The sequence below is a fragment of the Morus notabilis genome, unplaced genomic scaffold, assembly GCF_000414095.1.
Source record: "Morus notabilis unplaced genomic scaffold, ASM41409v2 Scaffold995, whole genome shotgun sequence".
Taxonomy (NCBI): Eukaryota; Viridiplantae; Streptophyta; class Magnoliopsida; order Rosales; family Moraceae; genus Morus; species Morus notabilis.
In genome coordinates this window covers 1-24,091 of record NW_010360424.1, presented here as the reverse complement: position 1 = coordinate 24,091, position 24,091 = coordinate 1, and the positions used below count along the sequence as shown (strand labels likewise).

The 24,091-nt window shown below is 35.5% G+C and overlaps 2 protein-coding genes across 4 annotated transcripts; one reads left to right on the top strand and one right to left on the bottom strand.

Annotated features, from left to right (window-relative positions):
- Nucleotides 1-3,489: 3,489 nt before the first annotated feature.
- LOC21387610 (CST complex subunit TEN1) lies at nt 3,490-13,260 on the bottom strand. Of its 3 annotated transcripts, XM_024164482.1 has the most exons (5): nt 13,175-13,260; nt 12,032-12,175; nt 4,213-4,363; nt 3,994-4,135; nt 3,490-3,563 (listed from the first exon to the last, which is right to left on the bottom strand). In XM_024164482.1, exons 2-4 carry the CDS (start codon nt 12,133-12,135, stop codon nt 3,995-3,997), a joined length of 396 nt encoding a protein of 131 aa, XP_024020250.1. In that variant the 5' UTR covers nt 12,136-12,175; nt 13,175-13,260; the 3' UTR covers nt 3,490-3,563; nt 3,994. The 3 variants fall into 3 exon arrangements, with proteins under 3 accessions (XP_024020250.1, XP_024020251.1, XP_024020249.1); XM_024164483.1 differs by lacking the exon at nt 3,490-3,563 and having other exon boundaries at nt 3,651-4,135; nt 12,032-12,192; XM_024164481.1 differs by lacking the exon at nt 3,490-3,563 and having other exon boundaries at nt 3,651-4,135.
- A 6,203-nt stretch (nt 13,261-19,463) lies between these two features.
- On the top strand, nt 19,464-24,086 carry LOC21387608 (ABC transporter G family member 11; the record flags this gene model as incomplete). Its single annotated transcript, XM_024164477.1, has 10 exons — nt 19,464-20,243; nt 20,813-21,102; nt 21,437-21,608; nt 21,714-21,836; nt 21,947-22,075; nt 22,193-22,387; nt 22,486-22,572; nt 22,726-22,998; nt 23,316-23,423; nt 23,751-24,086. Coding segments are annotated over exons 1-10 (2,166 nt in total), but the record flags the coding sequence as incomplete, so codon positions are not given.
- Between the last annotated feature and the right edge of the window lie 5 nt (nt 24,087-24,091).

The following is a 24,091-nucleotide window of genomic DNA, read 5'->3' as shown; positions in this document are numbered from 1 at the left end:
CAAACAGTCGTGGGGGGGGGGGGTAAATCAACTGCCACTAGATGCAAACTGCAAAAATTTCAATGGATTGATCATTTTGAAGCCTTACATCCGAAAAGAATAGATATATTGTAGCCTTACAATATATATACGTATATTATAAAATTTCAAATTGGCCAGATGAACTATCTCTAATTTGACAATTCCCAATTCATTCCTCTAAGGTTGGCACACAATATCTTAACAAAGTAAATTACTGGTTCTTAAATTTTCAAGAAACTAAACATTTTTGTAATTTAATAAACTAAGGGTGTTCACGGATCTCAATCCGCGGATTGAAGACCAATTCGCAATCCAATGCAGAACTGTGGATTGAGAAAATTCTAATCTATGTCCTATCCAAAATCTTTTCGAATTGGATCAAATTCAATCCAAAACATATCGAATTTTGTGGATGGACTCATGGATTCACGGATTTTGACATTTAAAAAATAAAAATAAAAAAATACATACAAAATAAACACAACATGAAATATTAATAAACATCTATATTGTTACTTCAAGCAAAAAAAAAAAAAAAAGGTTTCACAATGTGCTGGGCTTTGTAGTAGGGACTAGGGATATTAGATATGAGCTTTGTAGTAGGGATATCAAATATGAGCCACTAAGTATATACTAGATTTTTTAAAAAAATTTAAAGAATTAACTTAGATATTTTATATATAATTATAAAAATTATACATATGTATATATATAATTTTGGATTTGTGGATTGGAAAGTGTTCAATCCGCAATTCGATTCAAAACTTTCAGATTGAAATTTTCTCAATCCGTGTCTGATCTAAAATTATTTTCACTTCGATCTAAAATCATTTTTAATCCGATTTAAAACTTTAAACTGGATTGAATTTCGGTTCGAATTGGATTAGATTTTAAGGATAATCGGATTTGCAGATTATGTGATAACCCCTGAATAAAACCATGGTCATTCACTAAAAATATGTTTTAAAAGGGCGATTTTGGCACGTACCCTCGAAAAATACTATTTGACTAGTCATGAAAGGGAAAAAGAAAATCAAAACAGATAGCTATGGTTAAGACTGAAAAGGACCTTGCCACGCTAGCTACTCTATACTTCTTCTCACGCGTGTAGACTAGTCAAATGGGCTAATGCGCGGTGGTGATTGGTGATTAATGGCACCTATGAGGTGACTGTATTAACCCATAATTAGAGAAGTTGATTTGTTGAATGATAGTGGGAAGCTAGGAGCATTATAGGTATCACCAAATAATAATAATAAATAAAAAAGATGATTTTATAATAAGGAATCCCCAATGGTACTTTTCTAAATAAAAGCTTAAACATCAATTTAGTATCATTATCAAAAAATTAGAACTAGTATAGTATGAACGTTTTACAATCATCTCATGTTGTTATGAGTGTTAACATAGAAAATTAAGCATTTACATGCTTTTATTAACAATCCTCATGTTATATTAGTTTCAACCAAATCACATTAAGCATGCACAAATCTTCCTAATGAGTCATTGTTTTTATTCTCAAATTATTATTATTGCAATCTCATGTTATTACAAATGTTAGAGCATCTCTAATGCAATGCATAATTAATGTGCTAATTGTTAATTTATCATTAAGTGTAAAAAACACTCTAATACAATGTTATTTGTTATGTTAAATTTTTCATATGCTATATTTTGTGATAAATTTCCCACAAAGTATAACATATGGTAAATTTGACTCTTGATTCCTATTGGTTGATATAGTTATTTTTTCATTTAATCATTACAACTTTTGTTTTTTCAAATTATTTTAATATTAAAAGTTTACTTTTATAATTTTCAAAGCTTAATAATTATAAAATGAATATGACTATGGTACCACGTCGGATAAGTGTGGATACCTGTTTTTTTTTTTTTTTTTTTGAGAAAGAGAAAAATAGGCCAAGACTTGAGATGAATTAAAATTAATAGGCCAATAGTTTACATAAGTTAATAAATATGTCAAATTACTGTTTTCGTCTATAACTTGTCTGGTTATAAACCATAACTTGACAAGTTATTGTCCATAATTCACGGTTTTTGTCCATAACTTGTCTGGCTATGAACCATAACTTGACAAGTTTGTCCATAACTTATCTGGTTATGAACCATAACTTAACAAGTTATGGCCTATTAATTTCTATAACTAAAAGTTGACCTATATACTTTCTTAAGCTTTTTATATTGGCCTATTTTCTACTATTTTTATTTTTTTTCTAAACATTCAGATTATCAGTCAATGGTTTCAGATCAAGGTTACATAAAAACAAATATAGACATTAATACATTCGATAACAAAATCTAATAATCACAAGGGAAAAAGGAGAGAAAAGGCTAAAAAGAAAACACTCGGGCAAAACCTGTTTGATAGCTCCATCACGCCAGAATCTGCCACACAGGTTCCACCTACTCACACCAAGACTTGTCCCTCACCTTGTATCCCCATTGCGACGGAATCACAAATCGCGACCTCTATCGCCGTCGCGAGGGGTCACGATGAGACGCTGCCCCATCGTGATGGTCGCAATGAGATCGCGACGCCATTGCGAGAATTATGGGGGTGGGTCTCACAGCAAAATCGTAAGGACACGACCCCGGTGGGTGGGGTTCCCTCTTAGAGATCTTAAAACGTTTTTAGATCTTGGAGGGTCACTGGTAACCTCCTTTAGGCGACATAGAGGTAGATTTAATTTCCATAATATATATTTTTTAAATTTTTTTCCTTTATTTTTAATTTCTTTTTTGGGTTTAATGAATTTGATTTGACACAATCAAGTGTTTTTTTTTATTTTTTTTTATTTTTAATAATGTCATCACAAGAATTCAATGTTTATTCAATGGATGAAAATGTCATTATCAATAACGGAAAAAAAAGTGGGAGGTATGTTAGCATTTACCTTATAGAAAAAATAGAGTTTAACCTTTAAAATAACATTATGCATTAGAGTATAAATAAAAATAACATATCCTATCATATCTTTTCGTGTTAAATATACAATTGACATTAGCATTTACATTGGAGTCTAACATAACATTTTATACATTATGTAACAAATTAAAAATTATTTGTCATGGTAACAACAATAAGGTTACCGTAATTGAGGTAAATGAGCCGAAGCCAAATCCTCTTTGAGAAAATAGAGAATTTATCTTTGAAAGCGCATGCGTCTAGACCTTTACCCTTTTTTTTTTAATAAATACCATTTTATTAGTGTAATTATATGACTAAAAAGGTTGTGAATCAACAATAAAAAGTAAAAACTCTCACCATGCACTCAAGATTACCCAATCTCTTTTGTACCCTTCTCTATGAATAATATCCTTAGTTGATAGATAATGAGAAATTAAGGGAGGAAAGATTTAAGAAATAACATAGATTTATATGGAGGTAGATGCTTCTAGACTTCACACACACACACACACACACACACAAAAGGACACGGAAGGAGCAGTGGGTCAATCTGGCTCTGCAGCCCAGCCCACATGGTATGAAAAGGCCAGGCAAATCCGGTCCTCCGATATTACTGGCATTTTGCAACTTTATTAGAGATAACTAGAAATATTATGCCGCATAAAAAAAAAGGGTCAAATTAGGGATTCTGTCCCTCGCTTCTTTGGTTTTATGTTCCAGTTTCACCCTTCTTATGTTTGATACAAAGATTTACCCAACAAAATTACTAGTTCATTCAAAAAAATAAAAAATAAATAAATAATTACTAGCACTAGTCACTACAATAGGAATAGCATTTCAAAGTAATGGCACACCATTTTCCTATTCCTAGTTTTTTGTTTCACACATTGGTATTGGGCATGAGAAAACTCCACCTTATAAAAGGATGACTTTCTGACAATATTTGAATAGCGTATTCCACTTCATATAAAAAATAAAGAGCAAAGCTTTAAGAAAAAACATCCATTCTTTGGTACTTCAAGTATAAGTTATAATTAAAGTACCTCAATCAGAGAAAATGTCTATCAAGTTCATCGGATTCTTCAGACGATTGGCCTCGAATTGCCTCAATAGCTGCAACGACTGATGATAGAGACTAAGGTTGATGCCGTCGACGTTCCTTCCGACACGCGCCTGTAAAACTGCCTGAAATAGAACAAACACATTGGAGATTTGTAGGAATATTAATCTGTAATCAACTAGACGATATATCAATAGTTTACCTGATTATCAGGTTGAATTAGTTCACCAACAAACTGGTAGATGGAGCCAATTCGAAAGCTAATTTCCCTTAGGTGCTCGGTATTGATCTTTAATTTGGCGTCTCCATCGACAACCATGGCAATGGCTGTCTCCGCTGAGTACTCTTCTAGCCTGAAGAGAAAAAGGAGACACCAAGCTTCACAATGTTTAAATTGTTTGAAATCATAGTGATAAGATAATGAAAATAAATTAATGGAATCAACAATATGCATGTGGTCCAATCATTGACCCACCCATACCGGTATAACATAAATACATGAAGCATCATGCAATTATATGAATCAGATGATCTGTTTGCAATTATGAAGCAATGATTAAGCTGATAAGCCACTGCTTAGACAAGTGTATATTAGGAGGAATAAGAGAGGGGTAGGAGCGGGAAATTAGAAGGTGGCTCGGGTGTGAGTGTTAGAAGAGGGGGAGTTAGTTAGAAGTCGGTTAGCAGAGGGGTTGATACTGTAATCAGTGTTGAAAGTCTTGGCTGTGTCCAAGCAGAGGAGGCTTGCAGACCCTCTAAGTCTGCTGAATACTTGTAAATCTTCCATTTCTGGATAAGAGAATTCTTGTTCTTCTTCTTTGTTGCTATATTTTCCTACGATTAGCCTAGTTCTATCAATTTGGTATCAGAGCATTGTTCTAAGAGATGGCTGCGGGCAAGAAAACGGAAGAAAAGTCTGAATCCGTGGAGAAGGAGATGCAGCAGATCAAGGCTTCGCTGGAAAAGGGAATCGATGATGTTAGGGCGGAGATGAGCCAAAATATGGCGAATCTGCGTCGTTTCATGGAGCAGTTGCGGTTACTGACAGCACAGGCGATGATGGGATCGAGGGCGGAGGGATCTGGAACCGTCGCCGTTGGAGTTCGCAATGGCTGCAGGGTTGGGGTTTGCGAGGGTTGTGATACGCATGCCATGGGGGAGCGACGCGAACCTGTGGGTCAAGTGGAGGAATTTGAGCGAATTTGGGGGAACCGGTCGAACCTAGGGTTTTCGTTGGTGAAGGACGTGGTGAGTTGCGTGGAGTCGGCGGCAGTATTGATCCGATCGGTAGAGTTCTTCCACGCAGAAAGGAGCGAATTGCGATTCCTAGGGCTCATGAAGGATTCTGCCGGGGTTCTATTTGGGAAGAGGGTTACCGGGCGGCGGAGGGTGGATTCAAATTGAGAGTGGATGGACGTTTTGAAGGACTCAAGGCCGGCGAGTCTGTTTGCAGACGTGGACGGAGAATTTTTGGAAGGAGAACAGCGTGGGAGAAAGGGGAGTTTGACGGGAGATTTCCGGGACATGGAGTGGGTCTACCCGAGGATTTGGAGGGGTCCAATGGGGAGTTTCCGGAGCTGTGGGGGGAGGATAATTGGCCACCGGTGAGAAGGAAACACTTGGATTATCCTATGCTTAGTGGTGATGATCCAGACAGTTGGGTGTTCCGAATGGAATAGTTTTTCTCCATTAACCATTTTTCGGAGAAGGAAATTTTTTTAATAGCCTTGGAAGAAGATGCTCTCTCTTGGTTTCAGTGGCAAAATAAGCGCCGGCCATTTGTCAATTGGGTGGAATTCAAGGTGGCACTTTTACAGAGGTTCCGTTCCTCACAAGAGCGGAATTTATGTGAGAGGTTCTTGGCTCTACGGCAAGTGAGCACGGTGACTGAATATCGCCGAAGGTTTGAAGTCTCCGCAACCCCATTACACGACGTGCCAAAAGAAATTCTGGAAGGTATCTTTATTATTAGTTTACCAGTCCATCCTAAAAGCTTAAGCTGTTAGAAGGTGGACCAACAATAGTTTAATACTTTAACACTCCCCCTCACGTGTGGGCTGGACAATGGGCAATTGTGTGGGTAAATTAATTAGAAAGCCTAGCACGTGAATATTTAAGCCCAAGATATATTAAAGACCCAACACATGATGAAAATTTAAATGGGGATAAAGAGTGCAATTACGGGGGTTTGAACTCAAGACGTTCCGCTCTAATACCATGTTAGTTTACCAATCCATCCCAAAAACTTAAGCTGTTAGGAGATGGGCCAATAATAGTTTAATACTTTAACATTTATCAATGGATTAAAGGCTGAAATTAGGGCGGAGTTGCGGCTTCTTAAACCTTCGGGGCTCACTGAAATCATGGACACAACACATTGAATTGAGGAGAAAAACATGCTGTTGCGAAGAGATATAGGTGTGTCTATCGCATAGGGAGGTCACAGCCGAGTGGAAATGGACTTGGAGGTGTGGTGAACCAGCCCCCACCTGGTTATGGAATGGAGAAACCTGAGAAATCAAAAAAAGAATTTCCGTTTCGAATTGAGGATCATGTTATGTTTTCGTTGTGATGAGAAGTTTACGATAGGCCACCGTTGCAAGAAAAAAAAAATTGAGGATCATGTTAGTAAGTGATGAGAATGAGTGGGACATGGATGCATTTGATTTAGAGGACTCCAAGGCAGAGCCGGAAGAGATCTTCCAGTTGGAGGTGATTGAATTGTCATTAAATTTAGTCATGGGATTCACTACACCGAAGACATTAAAGTCAAGGGGGAAATCGGCCATCCTGAGGTAATAGTTCTAATCGATTCCGGTGCAGCACAATTTCATTTCCTTAGCTTTAGTTTCCAAGTTGTCATTACCGAATACTCCTACGACTGGTTTTGGTGTGCAAATTGGAACGGGAGAATCAGTGCAAGGACAAGGAATTTGTAAGGAGGTTGTGTGACAATGCAAAAATTGACTATTGTGGAAATTTTTGTAATCTGGCCTCCCTAAGTGATTCAAGATGAGGGGCCATAGTTGTCACACACTCACTTATGAAAACTTACATTGAGGGTGAGCTGGTAACAGATTGATCACATATTGAGTCATTGCTAATTTTACATATTAGAAGAATCTTTAAAATATAATACTGAGAGCTGAAAAAAAAAGCCAATCATGTGCTTAGTGAACCAGTTTGTTCTTCTTTTTTTTTTCTTTTTTTTGTCATTGTCTTCATGTTTCTGTTTGAGTCTGTCTTTTGTCCCATCACTCAAGGGCGAGTAATGTTTAAGTTCGGGGGTGTGATAACTCTAGAAAATAGAGTTATCTTCAAGGCTTTCAGGCTTAGAATAGTTAGGTTTGGAGAGTGATTTCCGTTATTTCTGTGTTCACTGTCATTTAATTGCAGTATTTCTTGTTTTCTTAAGTTTGATTTTCAGTTCTAGTGTTTTCTTCTTTCTTTTCAAGAATTTCATTTTACTTTAGAGAAAACATGTTGAATTGCGGTCCTCACTTGTTGCAGGAGTGAAAGGTATCACTTAGGAGGAAGCGCAACAAGTGGTTGGCGTAGAATAGCAGGAAATTTTAATTCAACGTTGCTACAAGCAATGCTGGAGCAGAGGATAGTGCAAGTTGTGCCAGGCTGGCATAATAAAATACTGCTGGTAGTCATTTAGTCTAGTAAGCAGAATAGTGGCAGACAAGATGGCATAACCATGACGTGGTCAGCAAAGAATTCTCAGTCCTCTATGATTTGCACACTTGTACATCTCACCCTTACCCTAGCATATAAAAGGAAAGCTTTGAGCTAAGAAGAGGGGGGCCGCACTTACACACAGAAAAAGAAAGAAAGAATAGTACAGTACGAGAAGGAAAAAAGGAGAGAAAGAAAACGCAAGGACCAGTACTGGAGAGGAATTGGAGCTGAAATTAGGAGACGATGAGCAAGAAGAGGACACCACCATTCTTTGGAATTCATTTTTGTCGTTACTTTCATTCTCCTGATTCGGTTTATTCTTCCTCTCTCTGTACTTGAAAGATAATTGTCTATTTTGTTGTGTTTAACCAGACAAGTATGAGCTAGATACATTTGGCTGGGATGATAAAGTACCCAGATTTGTAATTAACGTTGTGTATACTCACTTTTTCTATATTGATGCTGATCTAGTTTGTTCAATATAATCTTTATCGTTCATTTTTGTTTACTAATTGACCATCTTAAACAAAATACTGTGAGTTTCAATTTGCTGGAAAGTTGATTGGAATTAGACCAATATTCAACAGTGTGAGTTTAGCTTATTTTCATAAAGAGAACTAGCTTATTTGCGAGTAGTATAGTCTCACATAACCCAATTGAAACCCAAGCTTAAAACAACCTCTCTGTTTAGATTTTTCATAGGAATATGTTGAAATTTAAGTAAAGAGGTGAAATCATAAGTAGATCGGAATACTCTTCTGTTAATTCGTGTTTCAGGCTAACTGATAGCATCGCTTAGCAAGGCTGTAGCATACATAGCTCAGGTTGTAGAGAAGGGCAAATTGAGTCTCAGTCCTTTCACATAGATTGATTTTTACCTTTGATAACTGAGTGTGTTTTTATTTACATCTATTTACTACAATTCCCTTTAGTCCTTGTAGTTGAATCAAACCATTGAATTTGTTTACATTGCATATATTGAATCTTACTAGGAAAAATATTAGTAACTTTTTCCGTGGGAACGATACTCTACTCATTCACTTTATTACTTGTTCGGCACGTGCACTTGCGTAGTGAATTTACACCAACAGGTACCAATCCTTATTTTATTGGATTTTTCTCAACCGTTCGTGGTGGAAACTGATGCTTCGGGGTTTGGTATTGGCGCGGTATTAATGCAACAACAACGGTCAATTGCTTACTTTAGGCAAGTCCTGTCCATGCGTGCTCGTGCGAAGTCGGTTTATGAGAGGGAGCTCATGGCCATAGTCCTCGCCATACAAAAATGACGACACTATTTGTTAGGGAAGCATTTTATCATGCGGACCGATCAAGAGAGTTTAAAGTTTTTGTTGGAACGTTTGGTGAGTGCGGAGCATCAGAAATGACTTTGTAAGTTGCTTGGTTATGATTTTGACATCCAATATAAGCCTGGAATTGAGAAAAAAGCTGCGGATGCTTTGTCTAGGCAGCAAATGGGATTACAGTTGATGGTTTTGTCCACTCCGAAGGTGTTAGACATCGCTAAGTTGTAGAAGCAGGTTTTGGCAGATGTGGAGTTGGCTAAAATTCGGAATTCCTTGCTCCAGGGCACTTCTACTCCCAAAGGGTATACCCTACAGCGGGATACCTTACTCTATAAAGGCCGGTTAGTTGCTCCTTCCCGTTCTCCACTCATTGAGGTGTTGTTAAGGGAATTTCATGGATCTAAGGTGGGTGGGCACTCGGGGGTGCTCAAAACCTATAAAAGGTTGGCTATGGAGTTCTATTAGAAGGGTATGCGGCAGGACGTGGAGTCTTTTGTGGCTGCGTGTGTTATTTGTCAACAACATAAGGCATCCACTTCATCTCCGGGCGGGCTACTGCAGCCTATTTCCTTGCCCCACCAGGTGTGGGAGGATATTTCTATGGATTTTATTGAAGGACTGCCCAAATCGGAGGGGAAGGACTCTATTTTTGTGGTGATTGACCGCCTCAATAAATATGCTCACTTTGTTGCCCTTAAACATCATTTTTCTGCCAAAACAGTGGCAGCGTCTTTTGTTCGAGAAATTGTTTGCTTACATGGTTTCCCAAGGAGCATTATTTCAGATCGTGATAGAATATTCTTGAGTAATTTCTGGAGTGAGTTTTTCCGGTTGCAGGGCACTTCCTTATGTAGGAGTACCGCCTACCATCCTCAATCGGATGGCCAAATGGAGGTTGTCAATAGGTGTTTGGAGGCGTATCTACGTTGCTTTGTTTCAGGTGCACCTCGGCAATGGTATAGGCATTTACCATGGGCGGAATTTTGGTATAACACGAGTTACCATGTCTTAGCGGCTATGACTCCGTTCGAGGCTCTCTATGGCCGTGATCCTCCACCATTAGTTTCTTATGTGCCTAGTTCCACCACCACTTCTGAGTTGGATTTGCAGTTAAGTGAGCGAGACGCTTTGCTAGCGGAATTTTGGTATAACACGAGTTACCATGTCTTAGCGGCTATGACTCCGTTCGAGGCTCTCTATGGCCGTGATCCTCCACCATTAGTTTCTTATGTGCCTAGTTCCACCACCACTTCTGAGTTGGATTTGCAGTTAAGTGAGCGAGACGCTTTGCTAGCGGAATTAAAAGACAATTTGCTTAAGGCGCAACAGACTATGCAGGTGCAAGCTAATAAGAAGCAGAGATGCATCCTTTAAAGTAGGCGACTTGGTTTTTCTCAAGCCGCAACCTTATCGTCACCGCTCTTTGGCGCGCGTACTTAATGAGAAGCTTTCTCCTTGTTATTATGGTCCCTTTCCTGTGATTGCTCGCATAGGACCTGTTGCTTACAAGTTACAATTGCCAGCTCACGCTAAATTGCACCTTGTTTTTCATGTGTCTCGTCTGAAGAAAGCTATTGGTCTAGCGATACAAGCCCAATCATTACCGCCTATTCTGCTCGAGGACTTAACCTTGCAAGTGGAACTTGAGCAACTCGTGGATACGCGCTATTCTCCTACAACTGGCAATTTGGAAGTGTTGATCAAATGGCGCCATTTACCGGAGTTCGAATCCACTTGGCAGCCTTTCGACGTCATCCAACAGCAGTTTCCCACCTTTAACCTTGAGGACAAGGTTACTTTTTTTAGGGGGGGTGTAGTTGATAAGCCACTGCTTAGACAAGTGTATATTATGAGGAATAAGAGGGGTAGGAGTGGGAAATTAGAAGGTGGCACGAGTGTGAGTGTTAGAAGAGGGGGCGTTAGTTAGAAGTCAGTTAGCAGAGGGGTTGATATAAATAGGAAGAAGGATTATTGAGTAGGAGGGAAATTAGTTGTTGAAACTGTAATCAGTCTTGAAAGTCTTGGCTGTGTCCAATTAGGGGAGGCTTGCAGACCCTCGAAGTCTGTTAAATACTTGTAAATCTTCCATTTCTGAATAAGAGAATTCTTGTTCTTCTTCTTTGTTGCTATATTTTCCTACGATTAGCCTAGTTCTATCATAAGGCCCAATCAGAGAATCTGAGTATTAGTGTAGTCGAAAAAATCTAAGTAAAATGTACAAAAAATAATAGCATCAACAAATGAAAACACCTGTATTTAGGTAAACGTCAATCATGATATATCAATATATTCCTCTGGCCAAAAGGCAACCAGATTGAAAAGTAAAGTTGATAACGTAAAATAGCTTATTTTGAAATGATGTTGATCGATATTATCTTCTTCATTCTTGTCACAATCTTCTAATCTAGTTCTCCTCTAATCCAATAGAGCAATTATAAACAGTTAAACATCATGAATGCAAAGGTATCATAATTCGGTGGCCTTTATTTTTATTTATTTATTTTATCATATGTATCATTTTCCAATCAAATTTCACCTCAGCTCTACTTCTTCATTATCGTGGACACCAACTACTTCAAATCTATGCCAAAACCACCAAATACTACCCTTTATAAAATCTATTTCTTCCATCCTGCAGAAATGTTGTCATCAGCATGAAAAATTATATCCTTGGTTCTACATTTTCCAAATTTTCTTCCATCCCATTCCCCGTCACTGCCTTGCTTACACAATGGTGTTCTATACAAATCAGACCAACAACTTCAGTGGGACAACACAAGTTCACTTCTCTGCCACCAAACTCTGATCCAGTAAAGAGCATTCTTAAAAAAGATACAGTTCCCGAGACTCAAAAGTTTAAAGCTTTATGAACTAAAACTTGGTAATTCTCAAAATTTGTAGTCCTAGTTAAGCCAAGGAAGGAAACTCGTCACTTATGAACTTGAAAAATTAAGTAACAGGTAAAGTTGTATCTGAAAATCCAGTACAGAACAAGGCGGAATCAGGTGTTTGGAAAGGCAGAATTCTTACTTTCCAGTTACTCTAAGCGAAGCGCCTTGCTTGAAGTTAGGTGAATTTGGATGTAGGTCCTCCAGTGAAACCAATGCTCCAGATTTTATTTCAGATGAAGCCATCAAAACGACCCTCTAACTTAGTTGGACTTCTAGTTCCTTACTGCAAATGAATTATCACTATCAATTATTGATGAGCAACCAGAAGAGAATAAATAAATAAATAAATAAAAAGGGTGACATCTCAAAGTGAAATATGCTAAAACATATTTCCATTTCTCAAATACCTGCCATCAGTCACACTTTTGAATCATAATTTCCAGCAGTTCTGATAATCCATACTAAATAATATTCCCTAATTCTGTAGATAATTCCCTAGAAATACTTCAAAAATCACATTTCTCGCATATTTCTCAAACGTGTTGAAGATTCCATATGTCCCAATTCCCAACAACACCCCAAACAGAAAGTTAGGATCCGTTTAAAATGTATACTCAGATTATGATTTGAGTTCATTTACAGAAACTTTATAAAAGAAGAAATTTTAAAATTCAAACTCTGTATGAGATAAAAAATACTGTAGTAAAATCATGATTTGGGTTTGAGTATATCTTCCAAACAACCCTTTAAAGTTTTTGATGTTTTGATGACTCGTTTATCAAAGATGACTTTCAAAAATATCCAGGGAGGGAAAGGAATGAAAAAAGTATATAGTGTGATGGAATGAGACACTCAAAAATCTAATACACTCTTCAACTACAATATATTACATACATACCCTCAAGCCTACAACTACACTAGCACAAAAGGGGATATGTTGGTGATAAAAGCACTTTTCTCTTATAAACCCACCTTTAAAATTTACACAGCAGACCAAACTAAGGACCATAACCAAATTAAATGGAAAAAAAAAATGCAATTACACGCACTCAAAACAGTCAAAGTACGAAGTTTCGCATTATATTCAGAAAAAAGGAAAACCCATTTACTTTTTTTTCAATGGACAAGTTACTATTGCACAAGTCAGCGTAAATGCTAAATCAAAGCAAACCCAGAAAACAAGTAAATCCCACGTAGCAAAAATTCAAAGATTAGGAGAAAAAATGGCATTAGAAATACGTAAAAATAATAATAATAATAAAATAAAATAAAAAAACCTTACCTTGATTCCTTTATGAGATGAAAACTGGAGAGTTCGGATACTCTTGCGGAAAAGGGAACTGGGGAGTGTTCCACTGCTCTCTTACTCTCACGTGATCACGTGGCGTGTATTTACTTCAAGCGGTGGGTTAATATGGGCTGGGTCAAATGGGCCAGGTTGTGGCTGTCTCTGTGGCCCGATGTTTGAAACGGGCAACCGGCCTACCCCAGTGAGGCCTGATCTGTACTTTTAAGAAGAAAACCAAAAAAACCACTCATAAGAGTGCTAACATTTATGTCACAGAGGTCAAGGTGACATAGTAAATGTTAAACCCAACACTATTAGACACACAAATATTTTTATTATTATTAAGAGCACTCAAAAAGAAGATTTACACACTCAATTATTACAACTCTCAAAGACACCATACTCACACTTACAACCTCCTGAACTACTCAAATCTATTAGCTTTATATTTCTTCTTCACTTCTTGGATGAAAACTACATGCTAGAGCAAATACAACAATAACTACACATTAAAATAAGCTAATTAATCAATAGCCACCCCTTAGCCTATCTTACGTACAAATATCAAGCAATCATAATCTGCACTTAACATTGGAACATTCCACACATTGGGTTTATGGACTTATTAAATTTTTGGGCTAATAAGTTTATGGACATACTTTAATAGTAAAAACATACGTTTTATTAAAGGGTAGTTCTATTCACACTTTTTCTTTTTACTCTTTATACTCACTCAATTTAAAAATTTCTTCTTACAAAAAAGTCCTTTAAGTAAAATGATCAAAAAAGACAATAAACTTAATTATATAATTTATTTTATTACAAAAGAGAAACTAATAGAGACTATTTTTTTTTTCTCCACACACCCCACATATAATTTTCTAAATTATAAATTATTTCTATTTCAAAAATCCATTCCAAATAATTTTCACGTTTTCAATGACTATTCCAAAATATTACACGGTGGTAGTTCAATTTTCTTTACTATTTGTTATATGAAGATTGTTTTTTCTTTTTTCTTTTATGTTTCATTTTGTTTTTACATTTGTTTGCTAATCAATCTTTTAACCAACTTGTTTCACTTTTTTTGTTTTTTATAATGTCAGACTAGGGGTCTTTTCCCCTTGGATTTTTTTTTTGTTAATGCTAACTCAATCAATATTCAATAAATATAATGCAACTTAATTTACATTTTTTTAAAAAATTTTCATTTTCATTTTTATTTTTCATTTTTTGTTTTCCTATTGAACTTAAAAAGAAAAAGCTCTATGCCTAAATTAAAAAAAAAAAGATATAAACAAAATATAATATTAAAGTGAAAAATTAACTTACGTGGCGTGTGTAGTTAGATAGGAGTGTGAAGAGTAAAGAGGTTGGTGTGTAGAGAAAAAGAGGGGGTGTAAATAAAAATATCCTTAATAGTTTTATGAAAATAGTTAGGGGTAATTTTAAAACAATAAAGGTGTGTAGAAAGAAAATTAAATCATTTGAAAATTATAAGTGTGTAATTAGAAGGAGGTGTGAAGAGTAAAGTGTAAACATTTAATTATTTAAAATGATATAAACAATAGGCGTACAGAAACGTTAATGCAGAAAACAAGAAGTGATAAAAACAACATGAACGAGTACGACCAGCATTTTGCAACCTGCAAACGGACACGACAACATCAACACGAGCTACATCACTAATACCACACTAGTCTCTGCATCAGTATACCCTAATGACCATACCATTTTGGTTCTCTTGTCACCAATAATGTGCATGTTTGTGGTAGCATTGGGTGAAAAACAGTGGATTTGTTAGTTGTCACCACTGTTTATCTCATGAAAAGTACAACAAAAGAAGAAGAGGAAGAAATTAGGCCCCTTAGCCGTATATACATAGTAACGAATAATAATAGAAACACTTACTTAAATTTTAACTCTTATATATTAATTAATGTGACATATAAATTATCATTTTTATATTGATAGGTGTTTAAAATATTATCACGTTAATTAATGATAAGAGATTGTATCTTCATAGCTTTGCTCTCTCATGAGTTAGTGTCTTCACCACATAGGTTTTATAGTTTTACTAGGAAACTGTCTATTTATTTCTAAACTATGCATGACTACAAGTTCAAAAGAATAAAATCAAATTCAAATAACACTAAGAATTACAGCAATGAGCATACAATTATTTTTAAGGAGAGGTTTCATGAATCATGTTTTCCTAACTACGTGTGAGTATATGTTTTATTATTTTGTAGCACGGATACACCATTTAAGTAGCATATTTCGTTAATTAAGCTGGCAAAAAGTGAATAATAAATAAATTAAAAAAGGGAAAAAGAAAATAAAAAGAGGGACCTCTTTGGCTGTGCTCTTCAACGTGACTGGTCAACTACTTCATTTTTCTTTTTTGGGTACAAAAAGGTCAACTAGTTTTTTGTTTGTTAATTTTTCTTTGATGATGATAATCTGTATTCTTTTTTTTTTTTTTTTTTTTTTTTTTTTTTTTGTGTCTCGCAAATTCAAAACCAAAAGAAGATGCGTAGTGCTGGGGTTTTCAAATTTTCCCCTGTATCAACTGCATAAAGGTGAATTTTCATTTTTTATAGAGATAACATCAATTTTTTACAACAACAACAAGAGGACAAATTTTTACAACAACAACAATATAACAAACTTTTATAACAACAACAACAACAGGACAAACTTTTACAACAACAACAACAACAAGATAAATTTTTACAACAATAACAACAACAACAGGACAAACAAACTTTTACAACAACAACAACAACAGGACAAACAAACTTGTACAACAACAACAACAATAGGACAAACTTTTACAACAACAACAACAACAAGAGGACAAACTTTTACAACAACAACAACAACAACAACAGGACAAACTTTTACAACAACAACAATAACATGACAAACTTTTACAACAACAACAACAATAACAGGACAAACAAACTTTTACAACAACAACAATAACAGCAAGACAAACTTTTACAATAACAACAACAGGACAAACAAACTTTTACAACAACAACAATAACAGCGAGACAAACTTTTACAATAACAACAACAGGACAAACAAACTTTTACAACAACAACAATAACAGCGAGACAAACTTTTACAATAACAACAACAGGACAAACAAACTTTTACAACAACAACAATAACAGCGAGACAAACTTTTACAATAACAACAACAGGACAAACAAACTTTTACTACAACAACAACAACAGGACAAACTTTTACAACAACAACAACAGGACAAACAAACTTTTACTACAACAACAACAGGACAAACTTTTACAACAACAACAACAGGACAAATTTTTTTAACAACAACAACAACAAGAGAAACTTTTACAAGAAGAAGAAGAAGAAGAAGAAGAAGAAGAAGAAGAAGAAGAAGAAGAAGAAGAAGGCAAACTTTTTTTTTTATTAGATAACGGCATACTCACAAATTTCACTTTTTGCGTTGGTTAGATCACAAATATATTTTTTGTCATGATATGACCCAAAAATTAAAATTTAAAATTTCAAAAGTTAAGTGGATAAGTGTTCTCAATACACAATAATAAAAACTATAAGATTAACAATAAAACTTACTTTTTATGAATTGTGATATCTAATAAGAATTTTTTTTTTATTACTGACATCTGATGTATATACAACAAACTAAAATTGATTGTCAAAGTGTGCGAGTGTTGGTTGAGTCCAATAGCTTGGTCAAAAATATTGGCTTCCAAGTTCCAAACTGGTCAAGTGAACCAGCTAGGGCACAAGGATAGGTTTTGTAACTTTTGTTCTGTCCAAGAGCTGAGTAGAGAAAAAAGTGGCAAAAATGAGAGGAGCACTATTGAAGGGGTGTGTGTACATGTGGTGTTATTTGTATTAATAAGATATAACAGCTAATTGGGTAATGGGTAGTAGTTGAGAGATGATGAATGAGCCATTTATGCCCCAAATTAAAGATTTTATACTAACATATATATAGACCAGAGTAAAGCGACCCATGGGCGGTGTTATTTACTTTCCTTCATCTTCGAACCACTTGCATTAATTGTCCTTCTCTTCATTATTCATGTATTAAAAATTCTACGGCCTTGTTTGGTATACGGACTATTTGGGTAAGTGTTTAGATATTTTTAATGCTTATTTTTTAAAACTATTTTGACTCATTTAAGCTCTCTTAAAAGTATGGTTTCAAACACTTATTAAAAATTTATACGAAGTTTAAATAGAAAAGTTTGAATATGAATTTAAATTTTATAAAAAAAAATACTGTATGAAAAAAATTTAAATAGTAGTTTAAATCTTATATGAAGCAAATGCATAGATAACTCTTAAAAGTAAAAGTAAAAACTTTAACAAACAGGTACTATATATCCCCATCAGACTCAAAGAATAGATCCTATATATTTTGACTCATTTAAGCAATTTTTATAAGTATGATTCTAAACAATCACCATAAATTTTTACTTATTTTCTTCTATTAATCAAAAACGAAAATAAAAAAACTCTATCGAACGGGCCTTACATATTTCGGTGGGGATATAAATATATCCTATATGGGCCCACTCCTTAGGTTATCCCCGTGGATCTATATAACACTGCTGATATAAATATCTTCTAGTCTTTTCATTTCATTTTTTTTTTCCTTTCCTAGTCTCTATCCTCGTTACGTCAAGTATTATTACCACTAAATATATATTACATAGTAATCTAGTGCAGATATTTTTCATTTATTTACCCTTGCATTGAATTGCAGATAACTTTTTTTCCCCCCTTGAAAGTAAGTGAAGTTATGTTGCTTATTTCCAATGAAGTTTAATATGACAATAAAAATGGAATTTTTATTTTCGTTGTCAAAAGTATTAGAAATTGGATTTGTCAAGGAAAATAATATGTGAGCTATAAAGGTGATGTGAATACGTATTTGAGTAACATTGATCGTGATGCCGCTGCTTAATATTATTGCCAATACATGATACGTCTATGTTTGTGTGTGAGACAAATATTGACCCGGAAAAAGAAATCAATTTATAAAGGTAGTGGTGATCTATTATGTATTTATGTTATATGGTAGTTTAGGAAATTCTTTACATTATTAGTGATGGTAACAATTAAGAAACCTGCATATTGGTACTGTTGAAAACGATTTAGCCAACTGCATGTTATATATATATAAGCTGGTCGTACGAGGCTTGTTGAAAGATCCCATGATCTACATAATATGTGACATCTACTTCCTCTAAATGTAGAATAATATTGGCTGGGGTATTAATATGTACTATATATGAGCTGTTTAGTTTGTTGATTCGAGTTTTTAATTCGAGTTGAGATGTGACTTTATATAAAAGTTTTTTATTGCAGCAAAAAAATTAGATGTGACTATTTCTGAGAGTTTTTTTACTGTAGTAAAACTTGAATTCTAAACTCAAATTGGTGGCCTATATATATGCCTTGTATTTATCAACTAGGATTATATTTGAAAATTAATTTGTGAAAGAGGGAGCAAATTTCATAAACTGGGATTATGCACTACTACATGCTTGGAATTGTAGAAAAGAGCGAAAAAATTTGAGAATTTGTGTGAGACAGAGAGAATTTATCTTTTTTTTAAAATCGTCATTGAATTGTGACATTCAACAGAAAATTTTCTTTAAAAGTGACCGTGGATGAATGTTAGGCATTAATGACGGCTTTCGAAAAACAACTTTTTATTTTTTTGTTGTTTTTAACTAGAATGTTTCATTACGAGTGAGTCGTTTAATTTATTTGTTGTAATTATATATATATATATATATTTGTAGTAAAAAGTGACTGTTCACACTCCACTCTCGACGACTTAACTATCCAAAAGTATTACATTAATCAATCAATCCTCATTAACATATGGCAGTTTTCTTTTTCACTAAAAAGAAAAAGACGTGTATGGATAACTATTACACTAGTTGCATGAAAACACACAATCATTACCGCTCACAAAAATAACAAATAGCAAATTTTAACGTGTCCAGGAAAGTGGTTGATCAGGAGTTAAATTGTGCAACAACCGTGTGAAAGCAAGATAAGAGAGAAAGAAAGAAAGAAAGAGGAGAGAGAGAGAGAGAGAGAGAGAGAGAGACTCTGTGGAAAACGTTAATAGGTGTCGGTCCAAATATTAAATGCTCCTAACAGCGACCACCCGTACTCATTAATTGTCTTACAAGTTTTTTTTTTTTTAAATTAAAAAAAATCATGTTTAATCCCATTGCATAACAATACAATATCACTACTCTTCCACTTTCAGATCATTTTGAAACCCAAAAAGCTTTCTAATGGCAACAATATTAATATCAATCCTTCCCTTCATGAAAAAGAAGTGTTAGTAATAGTACTGTTATCCTAACAGCTTTGAAGGGCTCATTTTGCATGGCACATTAAAATCACTTTTAGTCAAACTAAACTTCACACATTTCCCATTTCACCATGTCATCAAAATCTCACATCTTCACTTATATTATTTAGAGGAGAAAACAATACACAAAGATCGATCTTTGGTCAAAAAAACAAGCTGGAATTTAGCACATATATATATATATATATACATATATATAATGGGATATGGTACGACTGAAAGTGTTGATGATCAAGATCATCGCGAAAAGATGACGAGAAACGCTCAAGCGAACCGTGTGATGATGGAGATAGAGGCCGGGAAGGCGGCGGCGGGAAACGGGCTAGTAGCGGCGGGGTGCGGTTTGAGCCCATTGAGCGAGACGCTTTGGAAGGAGACGACGAATACAGAGCTTGTTGGAGATGTTTCTGCAAGGCTGACATGGAAGGATCTGACTGTGACCGTCACGCTTAGTAATGGGGAGACGCAGAAGGTTCTAGAAGGCCTCACCGGCTACGCCGAGCCGGGGACTTTCACCGCTCTCATGGGCCCCTCAGGCTCCGGCAAATCCACTCTTCTTGATGCTCTCTCTAGTCGCTTGGCTACAAATGCTTTTCTCTCTGGCTCAATCCTTCTCAATGGTCGCAAGAGAAAGCTTTCTTTTGGCACTGCAGTAAGTCCTCTTATTATTTTTTTTTTCTTGTGTGTATGGCCTATTTGTTTGAATATGTAATTTTTTCCCTGAAAAAATGTTATATATTATCGCTTGGCAATTTTTCAAGGGGTCAGAAATCGTTACAAAATAGACTTTTGGAAGGTTTTCTTCTGTTTTTTTTTTTTTTTTTTTTTTTTTTTTTTTTTTTTTTTTTTTGTGAGTTTGTAATTTGCTAAAGCGTAGTGTTTTTTTTAGAAAATAATTGTCTTATGTTTTAATTATTTATGTGTCTCAAAAATTGATATATGAATATGTTATTGGTTAAAAACTAGTTAGTAGCAACTACAACAAGTTAGATCTTGCTTCTAGTCCAATTATTTTCTCGTTTTTTTTTTAATCCATTTGCAGTAGCAAGAATAATCTTGCGGTAAATCCACAACATTCTCTCAAATATTGAAGTCTAGAAGTTTGAATCGTCCACTCTTAGTTTGGGGAAAAAATATTAGCTATAAGAGTGGATTTTGTAAATGTTTTATGGTGTCATGATCATATTGTTACATGTTGCTAAATAGTATCTGACTTCTCAGGCCTATGTGACACAAGATGACAACTTGATTGGGACTCTTACGGTGAGGGAGACGATTTCTTACTCAGCGAGGCTGCGGTTGCTGGATAAGATGGCGTGGTCGGAGAAGCGGGCGCTAGTGGAGAGCACCATCATAGAGATGGGGCTTCAAGATTGTGCAGACACTGTGATTGGGAATTGGCATTTGCGTGGGATAAGTGGTGGAGAGAAGAGAAGAGTGAGCATTGCTCTTGAGATCTTGACAAGGCCTAGATTGCTCTTCCTTGATGAGCCTACTAGTGGACTTGACAGGTTCATTTCCAACATCTTAAATAACTACAACTTTGTTACTTGTTGAAGGAAAAAAAAAAAAAAAGAAGGATAATGAACAAGGCCTTAGTTTTCTGTTATGGGCATCTTTTTTTTTTTTTTTCTTATTATTATTATTTTTAATTTTAAGTCTTGCCTGTTTGCTGTTCTTTGATTTGGAACTATGTGCTCTTTTTGAGTGTTATTACTTCACAAGGTTGCCAAAAGGAGCTATCTTTGTCTTGTACTCAAAATAGTTTTTTAATTTTGTTTATCCTCATTTATCTTTGGACTTAGCGAGCTCTTAATGAATGAATTTGGATTTTTCTTGTGGCAGTGCTTCTGCTTTCTTTGTGACACAAACATTACGTGGCTTGTCAAGGGATGGGAGGACTGTGATAGCCTCAATTCACCAGCCTAGCAGTGAAGTTTTTGAGCTGTTTGATCAATTGTACTTGCTCTCTGGGGGCAAGACTGTTTATTTTGGTCAGGCTTCTGAGGCGTATGAGGCAAGAATAAAGTAGAGAAAAAAATTATACTCTTTTTGTTTTTGGTTATACACTTGATTATGAACTCTGTGAATGGTCTTCTTATATTGATTGGTTTTTGTGCAGTTCTTTGCACAAGCTGGTTTTCCTTGCCCTGCTCTGAGGAACCCATCTGATCATTTTCTAAGATGCATTAATTCTGACTTTGATAAAGTCAAAGCCACTTTAAAAGGGTCCATGAAACTAAGGGTATTATTGCTTTCTATTTACTCTCTATTGAGCTTCTCAATCCATGGCAAAAATGGCCTTTGCACTTTTGGTTAACCTCCTTTTTTTTTTTTTTTTTTTTTCTTCATCAGTTTGAGGCAAGTGATGATCCTATGGAGAAGATTACAACTGCTGAAGCAATTCGAACTCTCATCGACTCCTACCGAACTTCTCAATACTGCTACGCGGCAAGAGAAAAAGTTGATGCTATATCCAAAGTTGTAAGTGTTGTTCTGAAGAAGCTGCTTAGAAATCGACCACCAGATAAGGCATTTTCCTGAAACCATTATAGTAAATGCTATGTATTAATACAATTTTTTTTTCACCATATGTTGCAGAAAGGAGATGTTCTAGATGCGGGAGGAAGTCAGGCCAGTTTCTTGATGCAAGCCTGTATGTTGACCAAGCGGTCTTTCGTCAACATGTCGAGAGACTTTGGCTATTACTGGCTCAGGCTGGTGATTTACCTTGTGGTCACAATTTGTATAGGAACCATCTATTTGAATGTGGGGACAGGCTACAATTCAATCCTGGTATGTAAAATTAATTCATACCTCCAATCATTTTTTTTATAAGTTAGTTTCTGTAAAAATAACTAAAATTCTTTCATGTACTAACACATGTCCAACAGGCAAGAGGCTCATGTGCATCTTTCGTCTTTGGATTCGTCACATTCATGTCGATTGGTGGGTTCCCTTCATTTGTGGAGGATATGAAGGTAAGTAGAATTATAGTATCTCATCACCCCCATACAAAAAAAAAAAAAAAAAAAAAAAAAAAAAAAGAAAGGAGCCTTAAAGGCCTAAACAATTTACATAAAAAGAAAGGAAAAAAAAATGACAGCTTGATATATATCTTCCTTTTTCAACAGGTTTTCCAAAGAGAGAGGCTGAATGGTCACTATGGTGTGACTGCATTTGTTATCAGCAACACAATCTCTGCCATGCCATTCCTGATACTGATCACATTTCTCTCCGGAACCATTTGCTATTTCATGGTCCACCTCCATCCAGGTTTCATGCATTACCTGTTCTTTGTGTTGTGCCTTTACGCGAGTGTCACCGTCGTTGAGAGCTTGATGATGGCCATAGCCAGTATCATTCCCAACTTCCTGATGGGAATCATCATCGGAGCTGGAATTCAGGTCAGCTTTCTTCTTACTTACATCACAAGAAAAACTTTTCATCTCTACTTCAGCATGTGTAGCAATAATCTCACATGCATAGAAATATTCTGTTTAATTTGACTTTTTTGGAATTGCTTTTAGATTATAAAATAATCTGGGTAGCCCATTTCTGATACCATGATTTGACTTTCTTGAAACATTCTAAATGATTTTTGTTACAAAAGATCTATTTTCACAACAACACTAGTAGGTATTGTTTAAAAAAGTTATCATATACCATTATGGTTCTTTGTTTATACTCTCTTGACAAATTTGTGGGATTCTTCTCATGGCAGGGCATATTCATGTTGGTGTCTGGATACTTCAGGCTTCCAAAGGACATCCCAAAGCCTGTCTGGCGTTATCCAATGTCATATATCAGCTTCCACTTCTGGGCTCTACAGGTAAATTAGAGCAAAGATACACATCATGAAAGATTTTAATCATAAATATCATGAATGCATAGCATACGCGGTAAAATTTCGTCAAATTTATAAAACCGAAATTACTCTTTTGTCTCAACTTCTTTAACCCCTAACAAGTTATAATTTAGTTTCATGATACCTCGTGAAATTGTTTTTTTTTTGTTTTTTGTTTTTTTTTTTTTTCACTGTGTGTATCATTTTTCGGTAAAACAGCGCTAACTATACAACCACTTGTTGGAAAAAAGATACTAACAAGAAGGTCCTGTAGCATTACTAAAAGTATTAAAATTTTCTTTTAACTTTCAGGGACAATACCAGAATGATCTGATGGGGTTGATGTTCGACAACCAGACGCCAGACCTGCCCAAAATCTCAGGTGAGTTCATCCTGGAAAACATCTTCCAGATCGACATACACCGGTCGAAATGGGTGGATGTCAGTGTGATCTTCAGCATGATTGTGATCTACCGCATCATCTTCTTCATCATGATCAAGATCAATGAAGATGTGACACCTTGGGTGAGAGGTTACATAGCAAGGAGAGTAATGCAACAGAAGAACAAAAGCCAAGGTGCAACCGCTTCTCCTGACGGCCTTTCTCAGTCCCCTTCATTGAGGAACTACGTGGCCAATACGACGTCTTCAGT

Excerpts from the sequence above, each read along its gene's own strand:
- LOC21387610 (XM_024164482.1), bottom strand. The coding sequence starts at position 12,135 with ATGGCTTCATCTGAAATAAAATCTGGAGCATTGGTTTCACTGGAGGAC. Across the intron at positions 4,364-12,031 it reads TCGCTTAGAGTAACTGGAAA|GCTAGAAGAGTACTCAGCGG; the intron begins GTAAGAATTCTG and ends TTTTCTCTTCAG. Across the intron at positions 4,136-4,212 it reads TAATTCAACCTGATAATCAG|GCAGTTTTACAGGCGCGTGT; the intron begins GTAAACTATTGA and ends GTTCTATTTCAG.